At 45.4% G+C, this 24,057-nt stretch overlaps 1 protein-coding gene and 1 non-coding gene across 2 annotated transcripts in view; one reads left to right on the top strand and one right to left on the bottom strand.

Moving 5' to 3' along the window:
• gldn (gliomedin) overlaps positions 1-13,364 on the bottom strand; it is a 62,350-nt gene extending 48,986 nt beyond the window's left edge. The window contains exon 1 of the mRNA XM_070858432.1: positions 12,921-13,364. Within this exon, the coding sequence (XP_070714533.1) occupies positions 12,921-13,241 (321 nt within the window). The 5' untranslated portion in view covers positions 13,242-13,364. The remainder of the gene's footprint in view (positions 1-12,920) is intronic.
• A 2,309-nt stretch (positions 13,365-15,673) lies between these two features.
• LOC139228408 (U6 spliceosomal RNA) lies at positions 15,674-15,776 on the top strand. The gene has a single exon (XR_011587556.1). It is a non-coding gene; the product is annotated as a U6 spliceosomal RNA (small nuclear RNA).
• The last annotated feature ends 8,281 nt before the right edge of the window (positions 15,777-24,057 follow it).

The following is a 24,057-nucleotide window of genomic DNA, read 5'->3' as shown; positions in this document are numbered from 1 at the left end:
GGGGAGGGAGATATTTCAGTGTGTGGGGGGGGTGATATTTCTGTGGGGAACGGGGTGATAGTTCAGTGTGGGGGAAGGCGGTGATATTTCAGTGTGGGGGAAGGGGGTGATATTTCAGTGTGGGGGAAGGGGGTGATATTTCAGTGTGGGGGAAGGGGGTGATATTTCAGTGTGGGGGAAGGGGGTGATATTTCAGTGTGGGGGAAGGGGGTGATATTTCAGTGTGGGGGAAGGGGGTGATATTTCAGTGTGGGGGAGGGGTGATATTTCAGTGTGGGGGAAGGGGGTGACATTTCAGTGTGGGGGGAGGGGGTGATATTTCAGTGTGGGGGGAGGGGGTGATATTTCAGTATGGGGGAAGGAGGTAATATTTCAGTGTGGGGGAAGGGGGTGATATTTCAGTGTGGGGGAAGGAGGTGATGTTTCAGTGTGGGGGAAGGGGGTGATATTTCAGTTTGGGGGAAGGGGGTGATATTTCAGTGTGGGGGAGGCGGTGATATTTCAGTGTGGGGGAGGGGGTGATATTTCAGTGTGGGGGGTGATATTTCAGTGTGTGTGGGGGGTGATATTTCTGTGGGGAACGGGGTGATAGTTCAGTGTGGGGGAAGGCGGTGATATTTCAGTGTGGGGGAAGGGGGTGATATTTCAGTGTGGGGGAAGGGGGTGATATTTCAGTGTGGGGGAAGGGGGTGATATTTCAGTGTGGGGGAAGGGGGTGATATTTCAGTGTGGGGGAGGGGTGATATTTCAGTGTGGGGGAAGGGGGTGACATTTCAGTGTGGGGGGAGGGGGTGATATTTCAGTGTGGGGGAGGGGGTGATATTTCAGTGTGGGGGAGGGGGTGATATTTCAGTGTGGGGGAAGGGGTGATATTTCAGTGTGGGGGAAGGAGGTGATGTTTCAGTGTGGGGGAAGGGGGTGATATTTCAGTTTGGGGGAGGGGGTGATATTTTAATGTGGGGGAGGGGGTGATATTTCAGTGGAGGGGGTGATATTTCAGTGTGGGAGAGGGGTTGATATTTCAGTGGGGGGGTGATAGTTCAGTGTGGGGGAGGGGGTGATGATAGTTCAGTGTGGGTGAGGGGGTGATGATAGTTCAGTGTGGGGGAAGAGGGTGATATTTCAGTGTGTGGGGAAGAGGGTGATATTTCAGTGTGTGGGGGAGGGGGTGATATTTCAGTGGGGGGTGATATTTCAGTGTGGGGGAGGAGGTGATATTTCAGTGTGGGGGAGGGGATGATATTTCAGTGTGGGGGAGGGGGTGATATTTCAGTGTGGGGGCAGGGGGTGATATTTCAGTGTGGGGGAAGAGGGTGATATTTCAGTGTGTGGGGGAGGGGGTGATATTTCAGTGGGGGGGTGATATTTCAGTGTGGGGGAGGGGGTGATATTTCAGTGTGGGGGAGGGGGTGATATTTCAGTGTGGACAAGGGGGTGATATTTCAGTGTGGGGGGTGATATTTCAGTGTGGGAGAGGGGTGATATTTCAGTGTGGGGGAAGGGGGTGATATTTCAGTGTGGGGCCAGGCGGTGATATTTCAGTGTGGGGGAAGGGGTGATATTTCAGTGTGGGGGAGGCGGTGATATTTCAGTGTGGGGGAAGGGGGTGATATTTCAGTGTGGGGGAAGGGGGTGATATTTCAGTGTGGGGGAGGGGTGATATTTCAGTGTGGGGGAAGGGGGTGATATTGCAGTGTGGGGGGAGGGGGTGATATTTCAGTGTGGGGGAAGGAGGTGATGTTTCAGTGTGGGGGAAGGGAGTGATATTTCAGTTTGGGGGAGGGGGTGATATTTTAATGTGGGGGAGGGGGTGATATTTCAGTGGAGGGGGTGATATTTCAGTGTGGGAGAGGGGTTGATATTTCAGTGTGGGGAAGGGGGTGATATTTCAGTGGGGGGGTGATAGTTCAGTGTGGGGGAGGGGGTGATGATAGTTCAGTGTGGGTGAGGGGGTGATGATAGTTCAGTGTGGGGGAAGAGGGTGATATTTCAGTGTGTGGGGAAGAGGGTGATATTTCAGTGTGTGGGGGAGGGGATGATATTTCAGTGGGGGGGTGATATTTCAGTGTGGGGGAGGAGGTGATATTTCAGTGTGGGGGAGGGGATGATATTTCAGTGTGGGGGAGGGGGTGATATTTCAGTGTGGGGGCAGGGGGTGATATTTCAGTGTGGGGGAAGGGGGTGATATTTCAGTGTGGGGGAGGGGGTGATATTTCAGTGTGGACAAGGGGGTGATATTTCAGTGTGGGGGGTGATATTTCAGTGTGGGAGAGGGGTGATATTTCAGTGTGGGGGAAGGGGGTGATATTTCAGTGTGGGGGCAGGCGGTGATATTTCAGTGTGGGGGAAGGGGTGATATTTCAGTGGGGGGGAGGGGGTGATATTTCAGTGTGGGGGAGGCGGTGATATTTCAGTGTGGGGGAGGGGGTGATATTTCAGTGTGGGGAGTGATATTTCAGTGGGGGGGAGGGAGATATTTCAGTGTGTGGGGGGGGTGATATTTCTGTGGGGAAGGCGGTGATATTTCAGTGTGGGGGAAGGGGGTGATATTTCAGTGTGGGGGAAGGGGGTGATATTTCAGTGTGGGGGAAGGGGGTGATATTTCAGTGTGGGGGAAGGGGGTGATATTTCAGTGTGGGGGGAAGGGGGTGATATTTCAGTGTGGGGGGAGGGGGTGATATTTCAATGTGGGGTGAGGGGGTGATATTTCAGTGTGGGGGGAGGGGGTGATATTTCAGTGTGGGGGGAGGGGGTGATATTTCAGTGTGGGGGGAGGGGATGATATTTCAGTGTGGGGGAAGGGGGTGATATTTCAGTGTGGGGGAAGGGGGTGATATTTCAGTGTGGGGGAAGGGGGTGATATTTCAGTGGAGGGGGTGATATTTCAGTGTGGGAGAGGGGTTGATATTTCAGTGTGGGGGGAGGGGGTGATATTTCAATGTGGGGTGAGGGGGTGATATTTCAGTGTGGGGGGAGGGGGTGATATTTCAGTGTGGGGGGAGGGGGTGATATTTCAGTGTGGGGGGAGGGGATGATATTTCAGTGTGGGGGAAGGGGGTGATATTTCAGTGTGGGGGAAGGGGGTGATGTTTCAGTGTGGGGGAAGGGGGTGATATTTCAGTTTGGGGGAGGTGTGATATTTTAATGTGGGGGAGGGGGTGATATTTCAGTGGAGGGGGTGATATTTCAGTGTGGGAGAGGGGTTGATATTTCAGTGTGGGGAAGGGGGTGAAATTTCAGTGGGGGGGTGGTAGTTCAGTGTGGGGGAGGGGGTGATGATAGTTCAGTGTGGGTGAGGGGGTGATGATAGTTCAGTGTGGGGGAAGAGGGTGATATTTCAGTGTGGGGGAAGGGGGTGATATTTCAGTGTGGGGGAAGGGGGTGATATTTCAGTGTGGGGGAAGGGGGTGATATTTCAGTGTGGGGGAAGGGGGTGATATTTCAGTGTGTGGGGGAGGGGGTGATATTTCAGTGGGGGGGTGATATTTCAGTGTGGGGGAGGGGGTGATATTTCAGTGTGGGGGAGGGGATGATATTTCAGTGTGGGGGAGGGGGTGATATTTCAGTGTGGGGGCAGGGGGTGATATTTCAGTGTGGGGGAAGGGGGTGATATTTCAGTGTGGGGGAGGGGGTGATATTTCAGTGTGGACAAGGGGGTGATATTTCAGTGTGGGGGGTGATATTTCAGTGTGTGGGGAAGAGGGTGATATTTCAGTGTGTGGGGGAGGGGGTGATATTTCAGTGGGGGGGTGATATTTCAGTGTGGGGGAGGGGGTGATATTTCAGTGTGGACGAGGGGGTGATATTTCAGTGTGGACAAGGGGGTGATATTTCAGTGTGGGGGGTGATATTTCAGTGTGGGGGAGGGGTGATATTTCAGTGTGGGGGAAGGGGGTGATATTTCAGTGTGGGGGCAGGCGGTGATATTTCAGTGTGGGGGAAGGGGTGATATTTCAGTGTGGGGGAGGGGGTGATATTTCAGTGTGGGGGAGGCGGTGATATTTCAGTGTGGGGGAGGGGGTGATATTTCAGTGTGGGGGAGGGGTGATATTTCAGTGTGGGGGAGGGGGTGATATTTCAGTGTGGGGGAGGGGGTGATATTTCAGTGGGGAAGGGGGTGATATTTCAGTGGGGGGGAGGGGGTGATATTTCAGTGGGGGGAGGGAGATATTTCAGTCTGTGGGGGTGGGATTGATATTTCAGTGTGTGGGGGGGTGATATTTCAGTGTGGGGGAGGGGGTGATATTTCAGTGTGGGGGAAGGGGTGATATTTCAGTGTGGGGGAAGGGGGTGATATTTCAGTGTGGGGGAAGGGGGTGATATTTCAGTGTGGGGGAAGGGGGTGATATTTCAGTGTGGGGGAAGGGGGTGATATTTCAGTTTGGGGGAGGGGGGTGATATTTCAGTGTGGGTGAGGGGGTGATATTTCAGTGGAGGGGGGTGATATTTCAGTGTGGGAGAGGGGGTGATATTTCAGTGTGGGGAAGGGGGTGATATTTCATTGGGGGGGTGATATTTCAGTGTGGGGGAGGGGGTGATATTTCAGTGTGGGGGAGGGGGTGATATTTCAGTGTGGGGCAGGGTGTGATATTTCAGTGTGGGGGAGGGGGTGATATTTCAGTGTGGACAAGGGGGTGATATTTCAGTGTGGACAAGGGGGTGATATTTCAGTGTGGGGGGGGTGATATTTCGGTGTGTGGGGAAGAGGGTGATATTTCAGTGTGTGGGGGAGGGGGTGATATTTCAGTGGGGGGGGTGATATTTCAGTGTGGGGGAGGGGGTGATATTTCAGTGTGGGGGAGGGGGTGATATTTCAGTTGGAGGGGGGGTGATATTTCAGTGTGGGGGGTGATATTTCAGTGTGGGGGAGGGGTGATATTTCTGTGTGGGGGAAGGGGGTGATATTTCAGTGTGGGGGCAGGCGGTGATATTTCAGTGTGGGGGCAGGCGGTGATATTTCAGTGTGGGGGCAGGCGGTGATATTTCAGTGTGGGGGAGGGGGTGATATTTCAGTGTGGGGGAGGGGGTGATATTTCAGTGTGGGGGAGGGGGTGATATTTCAGTGTGGGGGAGGGGGTGATATTTCATTGTGGGGAGGGGGTGATATTTCTGTGGGGAAGGGGGTGATATTTCAGTGGGGGGGAGGGGGTGATATTTCAGTGGGGGGGAGGGAGATATTTCAGTCTGTGGGAGTGGGATTGATATTTCAGTGTGGGGGGGTGATATTTCAGTGTGGGGGAAGGGGGTGATATTTCAGTGTGGGGGAAGGGGGTGATATTTCAGTGTGGGGGAAGGGGGTGATATTTCAGTGTGGGGGAGGGGGGTGATATTTTAGTGTGGGTGAGGGGGTGATATTTCAGTGTGGGGAAGGGGGTGATATTTCGGGGGAGGGGGTGATGATAGTTCAGTGTGGGGGAGGGGGTGATGATAGTTCAGTGTGGGGGAGGGGGTGATGATAGTTCAGTGTGGGGGAGGGGGTGATGATAGTTCAGTGTGGGGGAAGAGGGTGATATTTCAGTTTGTGGGGAAGAGGGTGATATTTCAGTGTGGGGGAGGGGGTGATATTTCAGTGTGGGGAGGGTGATATTTCAATGTGGGGAGGGGTGTGATATTTCAGTGTGTGTGGGGTGATATTTCATTGTCGGGGGTGGAGGGTGATATTTCAGTGTGGGGAGGGTGATATTTCAGTGTGGGGAGGAGGGTGATATTTCAGTGTGGGGAGGGTGATATTTCAGTGTGGAGGGGGGCGTGATATTTCAGTGTGGGGGGAGGGTGATATTTCAGTGTGGGTGGAGGGTGATATTTCAGTGTGGGGAAGGTGATATTTCAGTGTGGGGAAGGTGATATTTCAGTGTGGGGGGGCGTGATATTTCAGTGTGGGGGAATGATATTTCAGTGTGGTGGAGGGAATGATATTTCAGTGGGGGGTGTGGGTTGTACAATATAGCAAAAGCAACAGGTTGATTTAAAAAGTCACAGATCAATTTATACAGAAGAATTTATGAAAGATATATAAACAAACGACTTTTATTTATGTAGTACCTTTAACGCAGTGAAACATCACAAGGCACTTCACAACAGTGTTATAAGACAAAACAAATAAATTTGACACCGAGCCACACAAGAACAAATTACGGCAGATAACCAAAAGCTTGGCCAAAGAGGTAGATTTTAATGAGCGTCTTAAAAGGAGGAAATATCAGTAGAGTGGCGGAGAAGTTTAGGGAGGGAGTTCCAGATCTTAGGGCCCAGGCAGCTGAAGGCACGGCCACCGATGGTTGAGCAGTTATAGAATACAATGTAGATAACTGTTCTAAATGCACAGTATAGAAGGAACAAAAAGAGTAATGGTGAAAAGGTAAACATGGACGGAAACTGGAACCAGTTGGGGTTTTAGTGCTAATGGGGCATTCTTATTTCAGAATCCTCAAAATATATTAAAAATATAATGGAACGATAATATCAGATAGTGCTGCATTCTTTCCTTTTTCACATTTTTGCCTCCTCTTCTGGAGGCACTGTTTCAGACTGGGATACAATTTTATGGTGCCATCACCCAAGCGGGCCATGTTAGCAGGTTATTGTGACTGTGCATCGGGAGTATTACAGCTAAGCCCGATTCTGCTTCAACCAGTCCAGTGGAGATTATTGGATAGTCATGAGGAACAAACATTCAAGCTTATTTTTATTCCCTCCCAGCTCGGAGCACATTGAGGTCAATTGTAACATTCCCACCACTACTCTGGCTGCGTACAGCTAACGCAGAACAGACCAGGGACCTTTCTGGTTTGTATGGTTCAGTACCATAACACATTTGCATTAAGCCACTGAAACTGTGTGAGGTCAAAATCACTCTCTTAAATGCAATCCAAATGTGGAACTCAAACTTTCAATGCAAATTTCAGCAAAGTGGAATCTCTGTATAATTGTATGAATAATGACCACGCAAACCTCATTTTGTATAGATGCCATTCAGAAAAATTATCTCATATGTCCAATAAACATGATTCAGGGATTAGATTGACTTTGAATCATAGAATGATACAGCACAGAAGGGGGCCATTCAGCCCATCATGCTTGTGCAGGTTCACTGGTAGAGCTATCCAATTTGTCCCATTCCCCTGCTCTTTCCCCACAGTCCTGTAAATTTTCCCCTTTCAAGTATTTATTCAATTTCCTTTTAAAAGTAAGTTATTACTGAATCTGCTTCCACCAGCCTTTCATACATTGCATTCCAGATCATAACAATTCACTGCTTAAAAATATTTCCCTCATCTCACCTCTGGCTTTTTTGACAATTACCTTAAATCTGTGTCCTCTGGTTACTAACCCTTCTGCTGGAAACAATTTCTCCTTATTTACTTTAACAAAATTCTTCATGATTTTGAACACTATTAAATCTTCCCTTAACCTTCTCTGCTCTAAGGAGAACAACCCCAGCTTCTCCAGTCTCTCCACGTAAGTGATATCCCGCATCCCTGGTACCATTCTAATAAATCTCCCTTCTCTAATACCTTGACATCCTTCCTAAAGTGTGGTGCCTTGTCTTGAATAATCAATTATAATATACACTCCTGAATAAAATATACATAAAATCGTATATCTACTAATTTCAAATCATCATACAGCTTATTACTTCATAAATTAATTAGTCAATTTCATTTTCTAACTGAAGTTGTATTATTTATGTAAACTAACATATTTGCTCTTCAATAAACATTTTTGCGATCCATTCTTTGCTTATAAATTGAATTGTTTCAAAATACTAGTTGCAATGTTTTGAGTGGAAGTATATGTAGGGCATATCCTGGAAATATATACAGGTTAATTCCTGATGCTATACATTGAAATAAAGCCCAATAAACTGTGCTTCTGTTAGGAGTCATACTTTGCAGGTTCTTTTGCAGCAATCGCAACTACTTGAAGCATTCTTGTGATCAATTCATTCTTTATAATAAATAGTGCTGCAGTTCAAAGTGTCCTCAGTTAAAATCATGTGCCATCAATCATTGTTACAAGGAAACCCATAATTTATATATTATTAAAAACGGGTGCGTGAATGTCCCCTATTATCAATCTGATTATTCTGTGGGTCCGTGTGATCAATGTTTATACCATTGTCATTACGAGCAAACTGGATGTGGTAGTCTTTCCTAGTTGAAAAACATTTCTTGAAATTACAAATTTTACTTACTTTTCTGTGCCATTTTATTGACATTTCCACACTTTCAATATTTTTGGTTTTTATTTTATTATTTCTGGTTGATTGGGTTGCTTCTTTAAAAAGTTCACAATTTCGCTTAAGTCTTGCTAGAGAAATTAAAGAAGAAATAAAGATGTTTAACCTCTAGTTGTGTGGATAGACAGAGGCACAGGTTTGTAGTCACGCATTTGCTGTTAACGTCACCACTGCTGATATTGTTATATAAAACATTCATGGGGAGATATTCATCTTCGACAGCTGGGTGGTAATCCTGGGTGGATTGCATGTCTTTTATAAAAGCAGAGAATCTCTCCCGGGGGCTGTGCATATCGGTAAACAGTGGGCACAATGCCTGCAATTCTCCAATCAGTGCTGCCAGTGGTGAGGTTCCTCAGAAGATATATTTAAAGAATGTTCCTTTTGACGTTTTAGTGCAGGTTTTTCCTCTTGTTGTGCTTGGTGTAAAGGGTCGTCTGGGCACAGAGCATACAGGATACCCAGGCGGGGAGGATTGTACTCCCATAACAGAGTCTGTGCGACTTTCCTTCCATTCATTTAAATGGACAGAAGATCAGGCAGGCTCTAGCCTCTCTTCAGAGAGAGACAAACTCACTTACCAAAATTCAGAAAAACTCAGGTACAGGTTGACCACAGTCAAAGGTTAGAGACATCTAAGTATGCACAGCTGGAAGTTAACTTACTAAAAACATGCAGTTTACTAGCAAAGAGTGCTGCTAGGCGTTGTAATGTATGCACCTGTGAGTATGCTCACATGTTTGTAGAGTTGTTCCACCGGTACGCTCGCGGCCTTCCGCGAGAGGTGGGCGCCGGAGGGACTGGAGTGCATTGTCACCCCCGGCAACCAAATTTTAATTTGATTTTATATGTTTTAAAGTTTAATTTGTTTTAAATGCCGGTTTTAGAGTCCCCCTCCCCTTTTATAGGGGGCACTTGTAAAATATACGATTAATGCCCCCCAAAAAAACACAAAAAACTACAAAAATACAAAAAAAAAGGGCATTGGAAAATGTTTTGGAGTGCTCCCCCCCCCCCTCCCCCAGATTGGGGGGTACTTGATTTAAATGTTTTATTTTGTCTCCTCTAAAAGAGTTGTAGAGTTGTTCCACCGGTACGCTCACGGCCTTCCGTGAGAGGTGAGCGCCGGAGGGACTGGAGTGCATTATCATCCCCGGCAACCAAATTTTAATTTGATTTTATATGTTTTAAAGTTTAATTTGTTTTAATTGCTGGGTTCTAGTGTCCCCTTCCCTTTTTATAGGGGGCACTTGTAAAATTTATGGTTTTACTGCCAAAAAAAAGCAAAAAAACACCAAAAAATACCAAAAAAAAAACAAAACGAAAAAAGGGCAGTTGGAAAGTGTCTGGAGTGTCCCCCAGATCGGGGGGCACTTGAGTTAATGTTTATTTTTGGTTTCCCCAAAAAAGTTGTAGAGTTGTTGCATTGTGAGTGGCTTAGCCAGTCACATGATGTTCACAAGACTCAATAAAACCCCAGTCAGTTGGGTTTAGGGGATCCACAATGAGACATGCAGTTGGGAGCCTAGTGGATGAACTGGTAATATGTAGTGTGATTGTTAAACCTCTGTTAATAAACCAACTAGTTCTTAATAGCTATGTGTTGCTATGAATTCTTAAGCAAGAACCCATGAAGCAAATACATTACAGGCTTCACTCCGCTTGTCCAGCTCGGACCACCAAGTGGGAAGAATCCCATTTCTCAGTGACAATCTGCCTAACATGTCCTATCAATGAGTCTGAAACACTGTGGATCAGCTATCCAATTACCAAGTCTGCCACACTGGGTCATCAGGTGCTATCTTGGAACTAACGCAATCCCAAAGAGACAATGTGTACTTGCTATTATATAAAATGTATGTCACCTTGAATCATTTGTCAAAGATGATTGTGGGTTTGAGCTCATAATCTAGCCTAAAACTTCAGTGCAGTACTGAGAGAGTGCTGTATTGCCAGAGGTGCTGTCTTTTGGATGCGACTTTAAACTAAGGTTCAACTAGGCATGCCTGAGGCTTCAGATGGGCATTAATTATCTGATGGTACCATTTGAATAACTGCAGAGGACGTAAATTTAAATCCTCCCTTAAATGATATCAAAAAACAGACTGACTGGCCAATTAAATCATTGTTGCTTATGGGCCTTTTTTGGTGCAGATTGACTGACATGTATTCCTACATAATAAGTCACTGCACTTCCAAATAATTATTTGTGCAAAACACTTGCATGCATTTCATTATGATAAGATGCTATATAAATGCAAGTAATTTTATAAGAAAGATAGACAAGTGTAGAGCAGTATATTCTGGGGTAAAACAGTGAAAGGAAATACATCCTAAAAAGGAGAATTTTCTGAGGAAACTCTTATTTGGACAAATGGCACTTAAATGTTAAGATTCTTAACATTGGAGGAGGATCAATACGATCTAAGGGTGAAGATACATACGTCTTTAATGCTGGAAGTACAGGTAGAAAAGTTCATAGATTCTGGGTGTTATAATTAGCAATATTGAATATGAGAGCAAGTGTTGTTGAATTTGTGCAAGAGTTTTATTGAGCCACAGACAGAGTATTGCATGCAGTTCTGGACACCCCGTTATGGGAATGATATAAAAGGCATGGAAAATGGACAATTAAAATTCACCAGAATGATACCAGGAATAAGAGGTAATAGTTATGAAGACAAGCTCAAAAATGAGGGTGTAGAATTTGAGAGGTGGTTCCCTGACCTGCCACCATAATTTTGAAGGAACATGAGCAAAAGATCAGGAGGAGGGCGTAACTGGCTGGTTACGCAGTCTCTCTCAGGTTTTCACCCATCTTATTATCTGCCCCAACATGTCCAGGCGGGGACAACGGCAACTGCTTGTGATATATTGGGACAGATTTGCTGGAGCGGGACATTTAACGGCATGTCTCCCATTAGTTTGACTTACAATTGCACGTTTAGGCTTAAACATTGATCACAGAGTTTCTGGAAGTGCGAGCTGATAACAGCGAGGCAAGGGCAACAGGCCATCTGGGACCTTGGTGACCAACGAGACAAGCTGTATCTCCAATGAGTTTAATGGGCAATTAGCGTGCAAATGCTGCAACTTTATGAAGATCACAGGGAGGTTAAGTGCGAAATGCTGTTTTCGCGAAGCTATGGATGGAGCGGCACGTCGACCAGCAGCTTGTGGCGATTCATAATTCATGGGGCATCGCTTCCTCGCTACAAGTTACTGGCCGATTTGTGCATCAATAACAGTGTGGGTCCTTCAGACGCCGTTATTATTTCAGCAAAATCTGGCCCAATCTCAATCCCTCAAATATGTTACTGCATGCCTGAATCTCAGCTTTATACTAAACTCCCTTCATTTACGTCAGCAACTATAATGCTGACTATGTTTTGAGTTGTTACACTGCCCTAGGATCGATGTCCTTGGGCTTTTACGAGAATTCTCAGCAGTACCTCAAAGCCCACGAATATTATGTCAGGAGTTCAGGCAAACAATTATATCAAGAATACCAGAAGTAAATTATCAGTTGCTAAACATGGCCTTGAATATCCAGACTCCCCTAAAGCAGAACTGGATAAATGTTAACAGCTGATTGTGAATGGCAGATGAGGGTGCTGGACTAACCAGAATCAACATGGACCGACAGAGAGTCGGATGTCAAGTAACCGATGTTAATGAGATGATTATGGATGAGGAAATCCAATCATGTCCATTTCAACTGATCCAATTAAGAAAGTCCACATTCCTCCCCATCACAGCATCCAAATGCCATACAAATGACTCCAAGGTTTTCACCTACTCAAAGGTCCATTCCAATCGTCAATTATTTGTTGCTTGAAGTCCTAAATCGACCTGACAGCAGTTTGAGGCCATGCCCCATTGTTCAAATTCTATAGCGCATCCTGGAGTAGGTTTCCAGAAGTAGGTTTTTCAGTGTCAGTTCTGGCTCAGTGGGTAGCATACTTGCTTCTGAGTCAGAAGATTGTGAGATCAGGTCACATTCCAGGGACTGAAGCACATAAATTTAGGCTGACACTCCAATGCAGTGCTGCTGCACTGCCTGAGGTACTGTCTTTCAGATGGGACATTAAGCCGAGACTCGTCTGCTCTCTCAAGTGGACGTAAAAGATCCCATGGTACTATTTCGAAGAAGATCAGGGGAGTTATCCCCAGTGTCCTAGCTAATATTATCCCACAATCAACATAACAAAAAAATAGATTATCTGGTCATTATCACATTGCTGTTTGTGGGAGCTTGCTGTGCGCAAACTGGCTGCTGCGTTTCCTACATTACAACAGTGACTACACTCCAAAAGTACTACATTAGCTGTAAAGCACTTTGGGGCGTGTGGTGATCGTGAAAGGCTATATAAATGCACGTCTTTAAACCATTTAATAACAGATACACTTCCTCAGTCTCCTTTTAAGACTGAAGAGCCCGATTTTCTCCATCTCCTCCTCATGTTCTGACACTAGCCATAGTCATGACTAGAAAACAGAAGTGGAGACGCAGCTTGGTTCAATTTTATTCTAACTGTCAGAATTCAGCTTCGTGTTTCCTCAAAGTTGCCTCATAATGTGTTTCTCTTTAAGTGTAGTGGTTTCATTTGATTGATTTGGTTAATTTTGCTTCCAACTTTTTGAGGGCTTCAATATAATTGCAATTCACTGGGGTACCTACCGGGATCCTGGAGTAGGTCATCATCATGATGGTATCTCCAGACTCCTCCCTGGCCCTCAGCTCCTCGTGGCTTCGCTTATTCCGATTTTTCTGCTCAGACAAGTCGGTGTCGCCCTGGGTCAGGCGCGAGATAAACTCCATGGGCCATGTCCCAGATAATTCCTCCAGGCGGCTCTCCAGAGCTTGCACTTGGGACCTCAGCTTGCTGGCTTGCCAGAAGAGATAAAGCAACCCGGCGCAGTTTAGCAGAGTGATGAGGAAGATCCCGGAGAGGATCACCCTCCCTTTCACTGAGCCGGCCTGTCCCGTCTGCAAACTCATGTTTGCAACCCCACCTCTGCGGGCAAAAAGAGAGTTCGGATTCCGAGGCTGCTCAAGCCCAGGTTGCTGTCACACTGAACAAGTCCCAGAAGAGCAGCACAAACGCTGCAAGTCCCAGAGCTGACGACCTCACACAGTTGTTTGGGCTTTGACTGGCACTTGTTTTATATGCAGTTGCGCCCCTTTTTTTTTTTGCTCGGTGCCAGTGGCTGGAGGCTGTTTTTGAGATTAATCATATTCGCTTCATTCATGGGGAAGAGTTACAGGCGTGGCATTCCATTAGTGACAAGAGGCATGCTCGCATCCTGAGTCCACGGGACGGCCGCATTCAGATTGTGCAATGTGCCCTTTCATGCCACAGTGACACACTGTACTTCCCCAACTTCCAATCGCGGGAACTGAGGAGGGTTTAAACCTGAAATAAACCGAGCCAGGGTGGCCCTGGAGATGGAGCACGCAGTGTCCACTGATCGGTACGCTCGCAGCTTTCCGCGAGAAGTGGGCACTGGAGGGCATCATCACCCCCGGCAACCAAATTTTAATTTGATTTTAAATGTCTAAAGTTTAATTTGTTTATTGTGCCGGTTTTTGTGTCCCCCCCTCCCCCTTTTAAGCCAGGGAGCATTGTATAATTTGTGTTTTAGTGCCTTAAAAAATAACAAAAAAAAAAGCAAGGGCGGCACTTGTTTGAAAGTCTTTGGTGGGTCAGCCCCCTTTAATCAGGGGGGATTTGATTTAATTGTTTTCTACAAAAACCTATATAAACCTGAAATATGCAATGGTATACCCAAGACCCCGATAATATTCTCCTGTATCCCTGATAATATCCCATTGTATTCCTGAGAACGTGCTGAGGTAACCCTGATAGTATTCTGTTGTACACCACCCCCCCCCCCCCGATAATTTCCTTCTGTCCCCTTGATAATCTGTTGGATCCCTGATGATATCCGTCTCTGTTTCTGATACTGTCCCACTGCATCTCCCATTAAATCCTGCAGCATCCCTGAAAATGTCCTGCCCTAGCTCTGTTGTTGTGATCACAACCCTCTGTAAGACCCTGGTAATATCCTGCTATATCCCTTGATACTGTCCTGTTGTACCTGTGATAATGTTGTGCTGTAGCTGTAATAAGCAACAGGTTTGGGCCTCTGGCTCATCCCCTCCCCAGACTGTAGCAGTCAAGCTGAAGGAAGGAGCTGTCATTCTCGGGTAGCTGGATAAAGTTAATCACTTGTAAAACTTTGCAATCTGTTTACCGCATTATTTGGAATTCCATTTTTTGGAATTCTCTACCCCAGAGGGCTGGGGATACTGAATCATTGAGTATATTCAAGACTGAGATCAACAGATTTTTAGACACTAATGGAATCAAGGGATAGAGAGATAGGGCGGAAAAGTGGAGTTAAGGTAGAAGATCGGCCATGATCTTATTGAATGGCGGAGCAGGCTTGAGGGATCGAATGGCCTACTCCTGCACCTATTTCTTATGTTTTTATGTTCTCAACTATATGTTTTTGTTCTTGTACTCAAAAGGCAGGGGTTCCAATTATATTTGGACAAGGATAACAACTTTATTTACTGATCTTATCGAGGTCAGAATGAGACACTACCTGAATGCTATTTTTTATGGGGGCAATAGAACTAACTCTTTAAAATAACACCATGCAACCTTCCGTTGGGCTGCATTGGGATGCCTGTTTGGTGCCCAACAGCTCTCTGGCCTGATGTAATTAAAGCTCGTGTCTCAAAATTGAGACCTGCTCTTAGCCGCGGGTATGGGCAACTAGCCAGTTGGTCGTTCAAAAGTCAAAATGTGTGTTTCTCCCTCTGTTACTCTGTCTCTGTGGGGTAGAATTTCCAACTGGTGAGATAATTCTCAAGATTCAGGTGTGCAGGGACAAATCTTGTCCAGTCTCTGTTGGAACTCCCGCTTGTAATTTTCCATTCGGGATGTATGCCTGTGTAACTTGCTGCTCCACAATCTCTGCAAGAGCTTCATTCCACATGTATTCCTGCCTTCAAATAAAGGGCTTTTGGTGTATCAAAGTATTTCCTGACCTTCCAACCAGGTGTTACAGATAATTTGCACATTGAAGACACTGGGAAAGAACCACAGACTTCTAAAAGATTACATTTTGTTGATTTTTTTACATTTTCCGCTCAGAATATGGAGCCAATGTTTATGTTACTAGAAAAACAGAAAAAAAAAACATTTACAGGAGTTAATTCACACCGGGTGTCATTAATGAAGAGGAGGCCTATGAAATGGCCCCTCAAATATCAACTTTAATTCCACTGCCGTTAGCACCAAAACATCTGTGCTATAGAGTCCAGTGTCATTTGGCCATGTGGGATGAATGTTTAGATGTGATTTGAAAGCATCCTATTCACAATATTTCATGCTTGAAGTGGTGCAAGATGAATGAGGTCACTCGCTTCAGCAGCATAAATACTAAAATTGGAACAATACAGAGAAGATTAGCATGACCCCTGTGCAAGGATGGCACGCAAATTAATGAAACATCCATATTTTTAGGTAGAAGATCAGGCATGATCTTATTGAATGGCGGAGCAGGCTCGAAGGGACATAGGAGCAGGATTAGGCCACTGAGTGCCTCGAGCCTGCTCCGCCATTCAATGAGATCATGGGTGATCTGTGATCTAACTCCACATATCCACCTTTGGCCCATATCCTTTAATACAAAGGTTAACAAAAAGATATCAATCTCTGATTTGACATTAACAATTGATCTAACATCAATTGCCATTTGAGGAAGAGAGTTCCAAACTTCTACCGCCCTTTGTGTGTAGAAGTATTTCCTAATTTCACTCCTGAAAGGTCTGGCTCTAATTTTTAGACTATGCCCCCTAGTCCTAGAATCTCCAATCAGCGGGAATAGTTTGCCTCTATCTACCCTATCTGTTCCACATAATATTCTGAAAACTTCAATCAGATCACCCCTTAACCGTCTAGATTCTAGGGAATACAACCCTAATTTGTGTAATCTCTTCTCGTAACTTAACCCTTGAAGTCAGGGCAACCCTTGAAGGGCCTACTACTGCCCCTACTTCTTATATTCTTATGTTTTTATCCTTGCATCAAATGGCCATCCAGGCTTCTAGACACAGTGCATTGATGTTCATGCATTCATGAACCACATAGCCCCAAAGCGAAGGGGGCAGCAGAAACAGTGTCGCAAGAAAGTCAATGCCCGGGCACTTAAGGACCCAGTGAAGAGAATCCTTTCAAGACCTGGCATGTCTTGATGACCCCGAGACACAGAATGTCCACAGTGCTTGGTCTGCCCTCCAGACCTCCAGTGCCTGCAAAGAGACGCTCAGTCACTCAACCAGGAAACACCAGAACTGATTTGATGAGAATGATCAGGAGATTCAAGAAGTAATAGATTGCAAGTGCAGGGCATTTCTGAGCCTTAAACAGCAATTCAACTTGGGAGCAGCAAAGCAGCATTACAGACGGCTAAAGGCTAAGGTCCAACAAAAAACCCTGGACCTAAAGAACAGGTGGTGGATGGAGAAAGCACAGGAGATACAGCAGCTGGCCGACAGCCATGATGTGCGAGGATTCTTCACCGCAGTCAAGGTCACATACGGACCAAACTCCCAAGGACCCACCCCACTCCTGGCCAAGAACGGGGAAACACTCATCAAGGACACCGAGGCAGTCAGGCTCCGCTGGAAGGAGCACTTCGAAGATCTCCTCAATAGAGACTCTGCCTTTGATTCGAGTGTTCTCGACTCCATTCCGCAGCATGCTACCCGCCACCACCTCAGTGAGACCCCAGCACTGCACGAGGTAGAAAAAGGCCATAAGATAGCTAAAAAACAACAAGGCTACGGGAGCGGATGGAATCCCCGCTGAGGTACTGAAGTATGGCGGAGAGGCACTGCTGGCGCAAATACACGACCTCATCTCTCTCATCTGGAGGGAGGAGAGCATGCCGGGAGATCTTAGAGATGCAGTGATCATGACCATCTTTAAAAAAGGGGACAAGTCCGACTGCAGCAACTACAGAAAAATCTCCCTGCTATCAACCACTGGGAAAGTCGTCGCTAGAGTCCTCCTCAACCGTCTTCTCCCTGTGGCCGAGGAGCTCCTCCCAGAGTCGCAGTGTGTATTTCGCCCCCTCCGGAGCACAACGGACATGATTTTTGCAGCGCGATAGCTGCAGGAAAGATACAGGGAATAGCGCCAGCCCTTATACAGGGCCTTCTTCGACCTTACAAAGGCTTTTGACACTGTCAACCGCGAGGGTCTATGGAGCGTCCTCCTCCATTTCGGATGCCCTCAAAAGTACGTCACCATACAACGCCTGCTTCACGATGACGTGCAGGCCGTGATCCTTACTAATGGATCCATCACAGACCCAATTCACGTCCGGACCAGGGTCAAGCAGGGTTGCATTATCGCCCCAACCCTCTTTTCAATCTTCCTCGTGCCATGCTCCACCTCACAGTTGACAAGCTCCTCGCTGGAGTGGAGCTAAACTACAGAACCAGTGGAAAGCTGTTCAACCTTCGCCATCTCCAGGCCAGGTCCAAGAGCACTCCAACCTCTGTCGTCGAGCTACAGTACACGGACGATGCCTGTGTCTGTGCACACACAGAGGCTGAACTCCAGGACATAGTCGATGTATTTACAAGAGGGGTATGAAAGCATGACAAAGGTTCTCCACCAGCCTGTCCTTGCCACTGTAACGTATGTAAGCTTGTAATGTTTGTAGCGCCACATTGTGGATGTGGACGTGTTGTGTACTGCAACTACAGAGTTTACAATAAACAGAACCAGGCAGATTCTGGAGGCTTCCAAGAGAGAGCTGCCTGCCATGTTGGAAGCTGTGTGTGCTTGTGCTCTGTGAATATATCACATTTGGCGATGAGATGGGACTTTTCGGATGATTTAAAGCTTAAATTTTGTTGGGGAAGGATTCAGTCAGCCGACAGAGAGACTTTCGAAGTTTCTGTCTTTGGAAAAAAGCTACAAAATCTGAGGTAAAATACAGCACACGGTGTGAACAGCTAGAGATTAAAATGGAAGGCGTAATCGGACATTTGGGGGAATATAGACACGACCGGGAACGTTTTAAAGCGTATGTGGATTGACTAGAAATGTATTTCACTGCAAATAACATAATCGAAGTTCCAGACAATGCAGCCCAGAGCCGGGCTGTGTTGGAACGTAAGAAAGCGACCTTCTTATCGGAGGCGGGTCCGACATTGTACGAAACCCTTGTAAATCTGCTTGTGCCTGACAAGCCAAAGGACACAACGCTTAAAGAGATTTTAACAAAGCTGGAGCAGCACTATAACCCCAAACTGTTAGAAATTGCTGAAAGCTATCATTTCGGGATTCAGAATCAAAAGGCTGATGGAAGTATCAGCGATTACATCGTAGCATTAAAAAAGCTATCGATGCACTGTCATTTTGGAAACTTTCAAAACCGAGCATTACGGGATCGTTTTGCTTGTGGGGTGAAAAATGATGCGATCAGAAGGAAGTTATTGACGACGGATGACTTGACTTTTGAGATTGCTTGTCAGACAGCGAGGTCGATGGGCATGGCCGAAAAATATTCCTGAGAATTAAATAATAATTACGGTCGTCAGTCAACCAAGGTAAATCACCTGCAGGTTCAAAGTAAAAGACGGCCATGGCCAAAAGTCTCAGAAACTGGAAATTCTAACAAAGCGTCAAAGTCGTGCTATAGGTGCCTGGGACAACACATTGCTCAAAGTTGTCCATACGTGAAGGCAGAGTGTTTCTTCTGCAGAAAGACTGGGCATCTTGCGAAGGCATGCCGACTGAAGAGTAAACCAGCTTCCAAAGCTATGAGTCCAGCGTTCAAAGCTATGAGTAGAAATCCCAAGAGACTACATAGCATGGAAGAACAACAACAGGACGAGGAGATGTTAGAGTTACACGTCATCAGGAGCACGAGGTTAACGGACAGCGATTCGGAAAGCATCAAAATCCACATAGATGTTGCGGGATTCGAGATACCAATGGAAATTGACACGGGTGCATCCATGAGTGTAGTACTGGAGTTGCTATACCTCGATAAATTGCGTGATTTCCAACTGGAGAAATCCGAGATAGAGCTGCGAGGCTACTCGGGAGAGAAAATTCCTGTGGTAGGTCGTATCACTGTACCGGTGAAATATAAAAATCAATTTCAGAACTTGCCTCTAATAGTAGTGAAAGGAGACAAGTCTGCCTTACTAGGAAGAAATTGGTTAAGCTCACTGAAGTTGGATTGGAGTAAGATTTTCTGTGTGGAAGCGAGATTTTCATCAATGGATGAGGTTATCAAGAAGTATCCGAAGGTGTTCTGCGAAACGGGCAGTCTGATCCAAGGCTTCAGGCGAGTGTCAGGGTACAGAAGGACGCTAGATCGGTTTACTACAAGCCACGTTCCGTACCATATGCACTCAAGGAGAAAGTTGAGCAAGAACTCAAAAGATTAGAGACTGAGAACATTATTTGTAAGATAGATCGATGTAATTGGGCTACACCCATTGTTGTTGTACCTAAGTCCGATGGTAAGGTAAGATTGTGTGGTGATTATAAAGTAACCGTAAGCCAGGTTCTCGAGGGTAATGTCCCCAATACATTGCCGAATATAGAAGATTTGTTCACAACACTGACAGGTGGTCAGATCTTCTCAAAACTGGATCTTTACGAATGCCTACGTATAGCTTGAACTAGATGAGGAGTCCAAGTCATGTTTGACTATAAATACTCATCTAGGCCTATACCAATTTAATGGGCTACCGTTTGGAGTGTCTTCCGCCCCTGCCATATTCCAAGGGGTGATGAACCAGATTTTGCAAGGTATTGAAGGGGTAGTATGTTATTTGGATGACATACTAATTTCAGCACCAAATAGGCAAATTCATAACATATTGAATGAAATCCTCAAACGGCTAGAGAAGCACAGAGTACGAGTGTCTGCTCATAAGTGTGAGTTATTTAAAAACTCAGTGGAGTACTTAGGGTACAGAGTAGACAAAGATGGTTTACATCCAACCATGGAAAAATTGGATGCAATTAGAAATGCACCCACTCCCAGGAATGTCACTGAACTTCATTCATTCTTGGGTCTTTTGAACTATTATGGGAAGTTCCTACCAAATTTGGCTACAGTATTACATCCACTGAATGAACTTTTGAAAAAACAGGTCCATTGGAATTGGTCAAAAGAACGCGATATAGCATTCAAGGAGTGTAAAAGCAAATTGGTAGAGAGCACCATGTTAGTGCACTATGACATATCTAAGGAGATTAAGCTAGCATGTGATGCCTCTCCGTATGGTGTTGGGGCAGTAATCTCTCATGTATCACGTAGTGGGGAGGAGAGACCAATTGCTTTTACTTCACGCACTCTCAGTGCCAGTGAGAGTACTTATGCGCAAATTGAAAGGGAAGCTTTGGCATTAATTTTTGGGGTCAAGAAGTTTCACAAATACTTGTATGGTCATAAGTTTACCATCGTTACGGACCATAAGCCCCTAACAGGAATCCTCCATCCAAAGTCCCCAGTTCCAACATTAGCTGCAGCCCGAATGCAGAAATGGGCTTTGATTTTGTCAGCATATACATATGATATTGAATACAGATGATCAGCTGATCACAATAATGCTGATGCAATGTCTAGATTGCCTTCCCCATCATAAGTTACACCTGATAGGGAAGAAGTGTTTTATTTTTCATACATTGATGAACTGCCAGTCACAGCTGAAGAGATTGGTAGAGCAAACAAACGTGACCCAGTGATGTCAAAGGTGTATGATTATATTGCAAATGGATGGTCAAACCAGGTAACAGACAAAGATACACATCCATTCTTCATTCGTAGGAATGAATTATCAGTCGATAAAGATTGTATCATGTGGGGTGCAAGAGTGGTTATACCAAATAAATTCAGGTCCAAATTATTAGGAGACCTCCATTACCAGCACTTGGGAATATGCTTGACCAAGAGTTTTGCACGCAGTTATTTATGGTGGCTAGGTCTTGATAAAGATATAGAGTACATCATGAGTCAGTGTACGGCATGTCAATCGGTAAGCAAGCAACCACCACCAGTACCATTACAGCCATGGAAATGGCCTCCCAGGGTGTGGCAAAGGCTACATATTGATTTTGCTGAGTTAGAAGGACAACAATTGTTCATTGTGATTGATAGCCATTCGAAGTGGGTTGAGGTGTTTCCAATGTGGAAAATAACAACAAGTAAAACATTGGACATTTTACAAAAATTATTTTCTTCATTTGGCCTCCCTGAAGAGATTCTTTCGGATAATGGACCACAATTTCCTTCAGAAGAATTTGCACAGTTTACGAGCAAAAATGGTGTGAAACATACCAAGGTTCCACCATACCATCCTGCTTCAAATAGTGCAGCAGAGTGCACTGTACAAATTATAAAACGTTTCCTCATAAAACAAATGTTAGATCCAAATCCAAGGAAACGACAGTTGTCATTGGATCACAAATTGGCTAATATTTTGATTTCATATCGAAATACTCCTCATACAACTACTGGTAGAACACCAGCAGAGTTGTTTCTCAAACGACAGCCACGAACCAGATTCTCGTTATTAAAGCCAAATTTGGCACAGTCCGTAGAAGAGACACAATTAAGACAGAAAGAGAATCATAATAGAGGTAGAGTAAAAGAGAGAAATGTGAAATTAAACCAGAAGGTGAGAGTGAAGAACCATCACCATAAATGGTTAAGGTGGTTACCAGGAAGAGTGGTGAAGATATGTGGTCCTCGCACATATTTGGTAAAGATGTTTGATAATGGACAGGTTAGGTTTGTTCATATTGATCATATGTTACCTGCAGACATGGAAAGAGTTGAAGGTGGGAATGATTAAATTATTTCTGACTCATCAGATAGTTTTGATACAAATCCTAAATCCAATGTACTGGAAACAAATCCAGGAGAGAATCAGAATGAAAGTCTGAATCCGAGTCAGGAAAACAAAGAGCCTGAAGTTAGAGTGAGTTCAAATGAAAATCAAGGAAATTCCGCGGAGGAAAACGTTCCTCAGGATGAGCCTCGAATGAGTTTAGATTCGGCACCATGTTTGGAAGGTTCTGTTCACGAGCGAAGGTATCCTCTTCGAAACAGAAAACAAGTGGTAAAAGTTAAATTTGTAAATATGGAAAAAAAAATAAGTTTATATCCTGTGTTATGTATAAACATGAAAGTTATGTATGATGTTTGTTATAATAACTTCTTCATTAAGGAGGGAGAAGTGTAATGTCTGTAAGGTTGTAATGTTTGTAGCGCCTCACTGTGGATGTGGACATATTGTGTACTGCAACTGTAGAGTTAATAATAAACAGAACCAGGCAGATTCCGGAGGCTTCCAAGAGCGAGCTGCCTGCCATGTTGGAAGCTATGTGTGCTTGTGCTCTGTGAACATATCACAGCTGCACAGCACTGCTCCCAGACATCAAGATCCACGGCGCGGCCCTGGACAATGTGGACCAATTCCCTTATCTCGGGAGCCTCCTATCAACAAGAACAGGCATTGACGACGAGATCCAACACCGCCTCCAGTGCGCCAGTGCAGCCTTCGGCTGCCTGAGGAAGAGAGTGTTTGAAGATCAGTCCCTCAAAACTGTCAGCAAGCTCATGGTCTACAAGACCATATTAATACCTGCCTTCCTTTATGGCTCAGAGACGTGGACCATGTACAATGGACATCTCAAGTCGCTGGAGAAATACCACCAGCAATGTCTCTGCAAGATCCTGCAAATCCCCTGGGAGGATAGACACACCAACATTAGCGTCCTCGTCCAGGCCAACATCCCCAGCATTGAAGCACTGACCACACTTGATCAGCTCTGCTGGGCAGGCCACATAGTTCGCATGGCAGACATGAGACTCCCAAAGCAAGCGCTCTACTTGGAACTCGTCTATGGCAAACGAGCCAAAGGTGGGCAGAGGAAACATTACAAGGACACCCTCAAAGCCTCGCTGATAAAGTGCGACATCCCCACTGACACCTGGGAGTCCTTGGCCATAGATCGCCCTAAGTGGAGGAAATGCATCCGGGAGGGCGCTGAGCTCCTCGAGTATCGCCGCCGAGAGCGTGCAGAAATCAAACGCAGGCAGCGGAAGGAGCGTGCGGCAAACCAGGCTCCCTGCCCACCCTTCCCCTCAACGACTATTTGTCCCACCTGTGACAGAGTCTGTGGTTCTCGTATTGGACTGTTCAGCCACCTGAGAACTCATGCTAAGAGTGGAAGCAAGTCTTCCTCGATCCTGAGGGACTGCCGATGATGATGAGGTTCCCACTTCATCAATGCTCAGCTAGTTAATGTTCACACACTTGTATCCCTTAGTTAATATATGTAAGTAGATCTTCAGCCTTTATAAAAATGTGGATAATCATATAGAAATACTGACAGGGTTAGATGAAGAGGGGTGGGAGGAGGCTCGTGTGGAGCATAAACGCCGGCATAGACCAGTTGGGCTGAATGGCCTGTTTCTGTGCTGTCGACTCAATATAACTCAATATACTGCTTGTTAATCAACGAAACACTTATTTGAAGCAGCCAATTTCAGTTCTTTAGTAGTAAAAGTTACTTTTATTTAAATATGAACAATGATCATAGAATGAATGAACAATAAAATTGCCCATAATAATACATGAATGAAGTCTGAACATTAAGTTCATATCTTAGAAGTAACCTTTATAAAAGATTTATGAAAAATGAAATTTAACCTTGAGCTTGCTGGAAATATGGAAACCTATTTGAGTACACAGTATAAAT

This window comes from Pristiophorus japonicus, chromosome 17 (assembly GCF_044704955.1).
Source record: "Pristiophorus japonicus isolate sPriJap1 chromosome 17, sPriJap1.hap1, whole genome shotgun sequence".
NCBI classification, from domain to species: Eukaryota; Metazoa; Chordata; class Chondrichthyes; family Pristiophoridae; genus Pristiophorus; species Pristiophorus japonicus.
The sequence above is the reverse complement of the archived record's forward strand: the minus strand, read 5'-3'. Positions and strand labels throughout refer to the sequence as shown.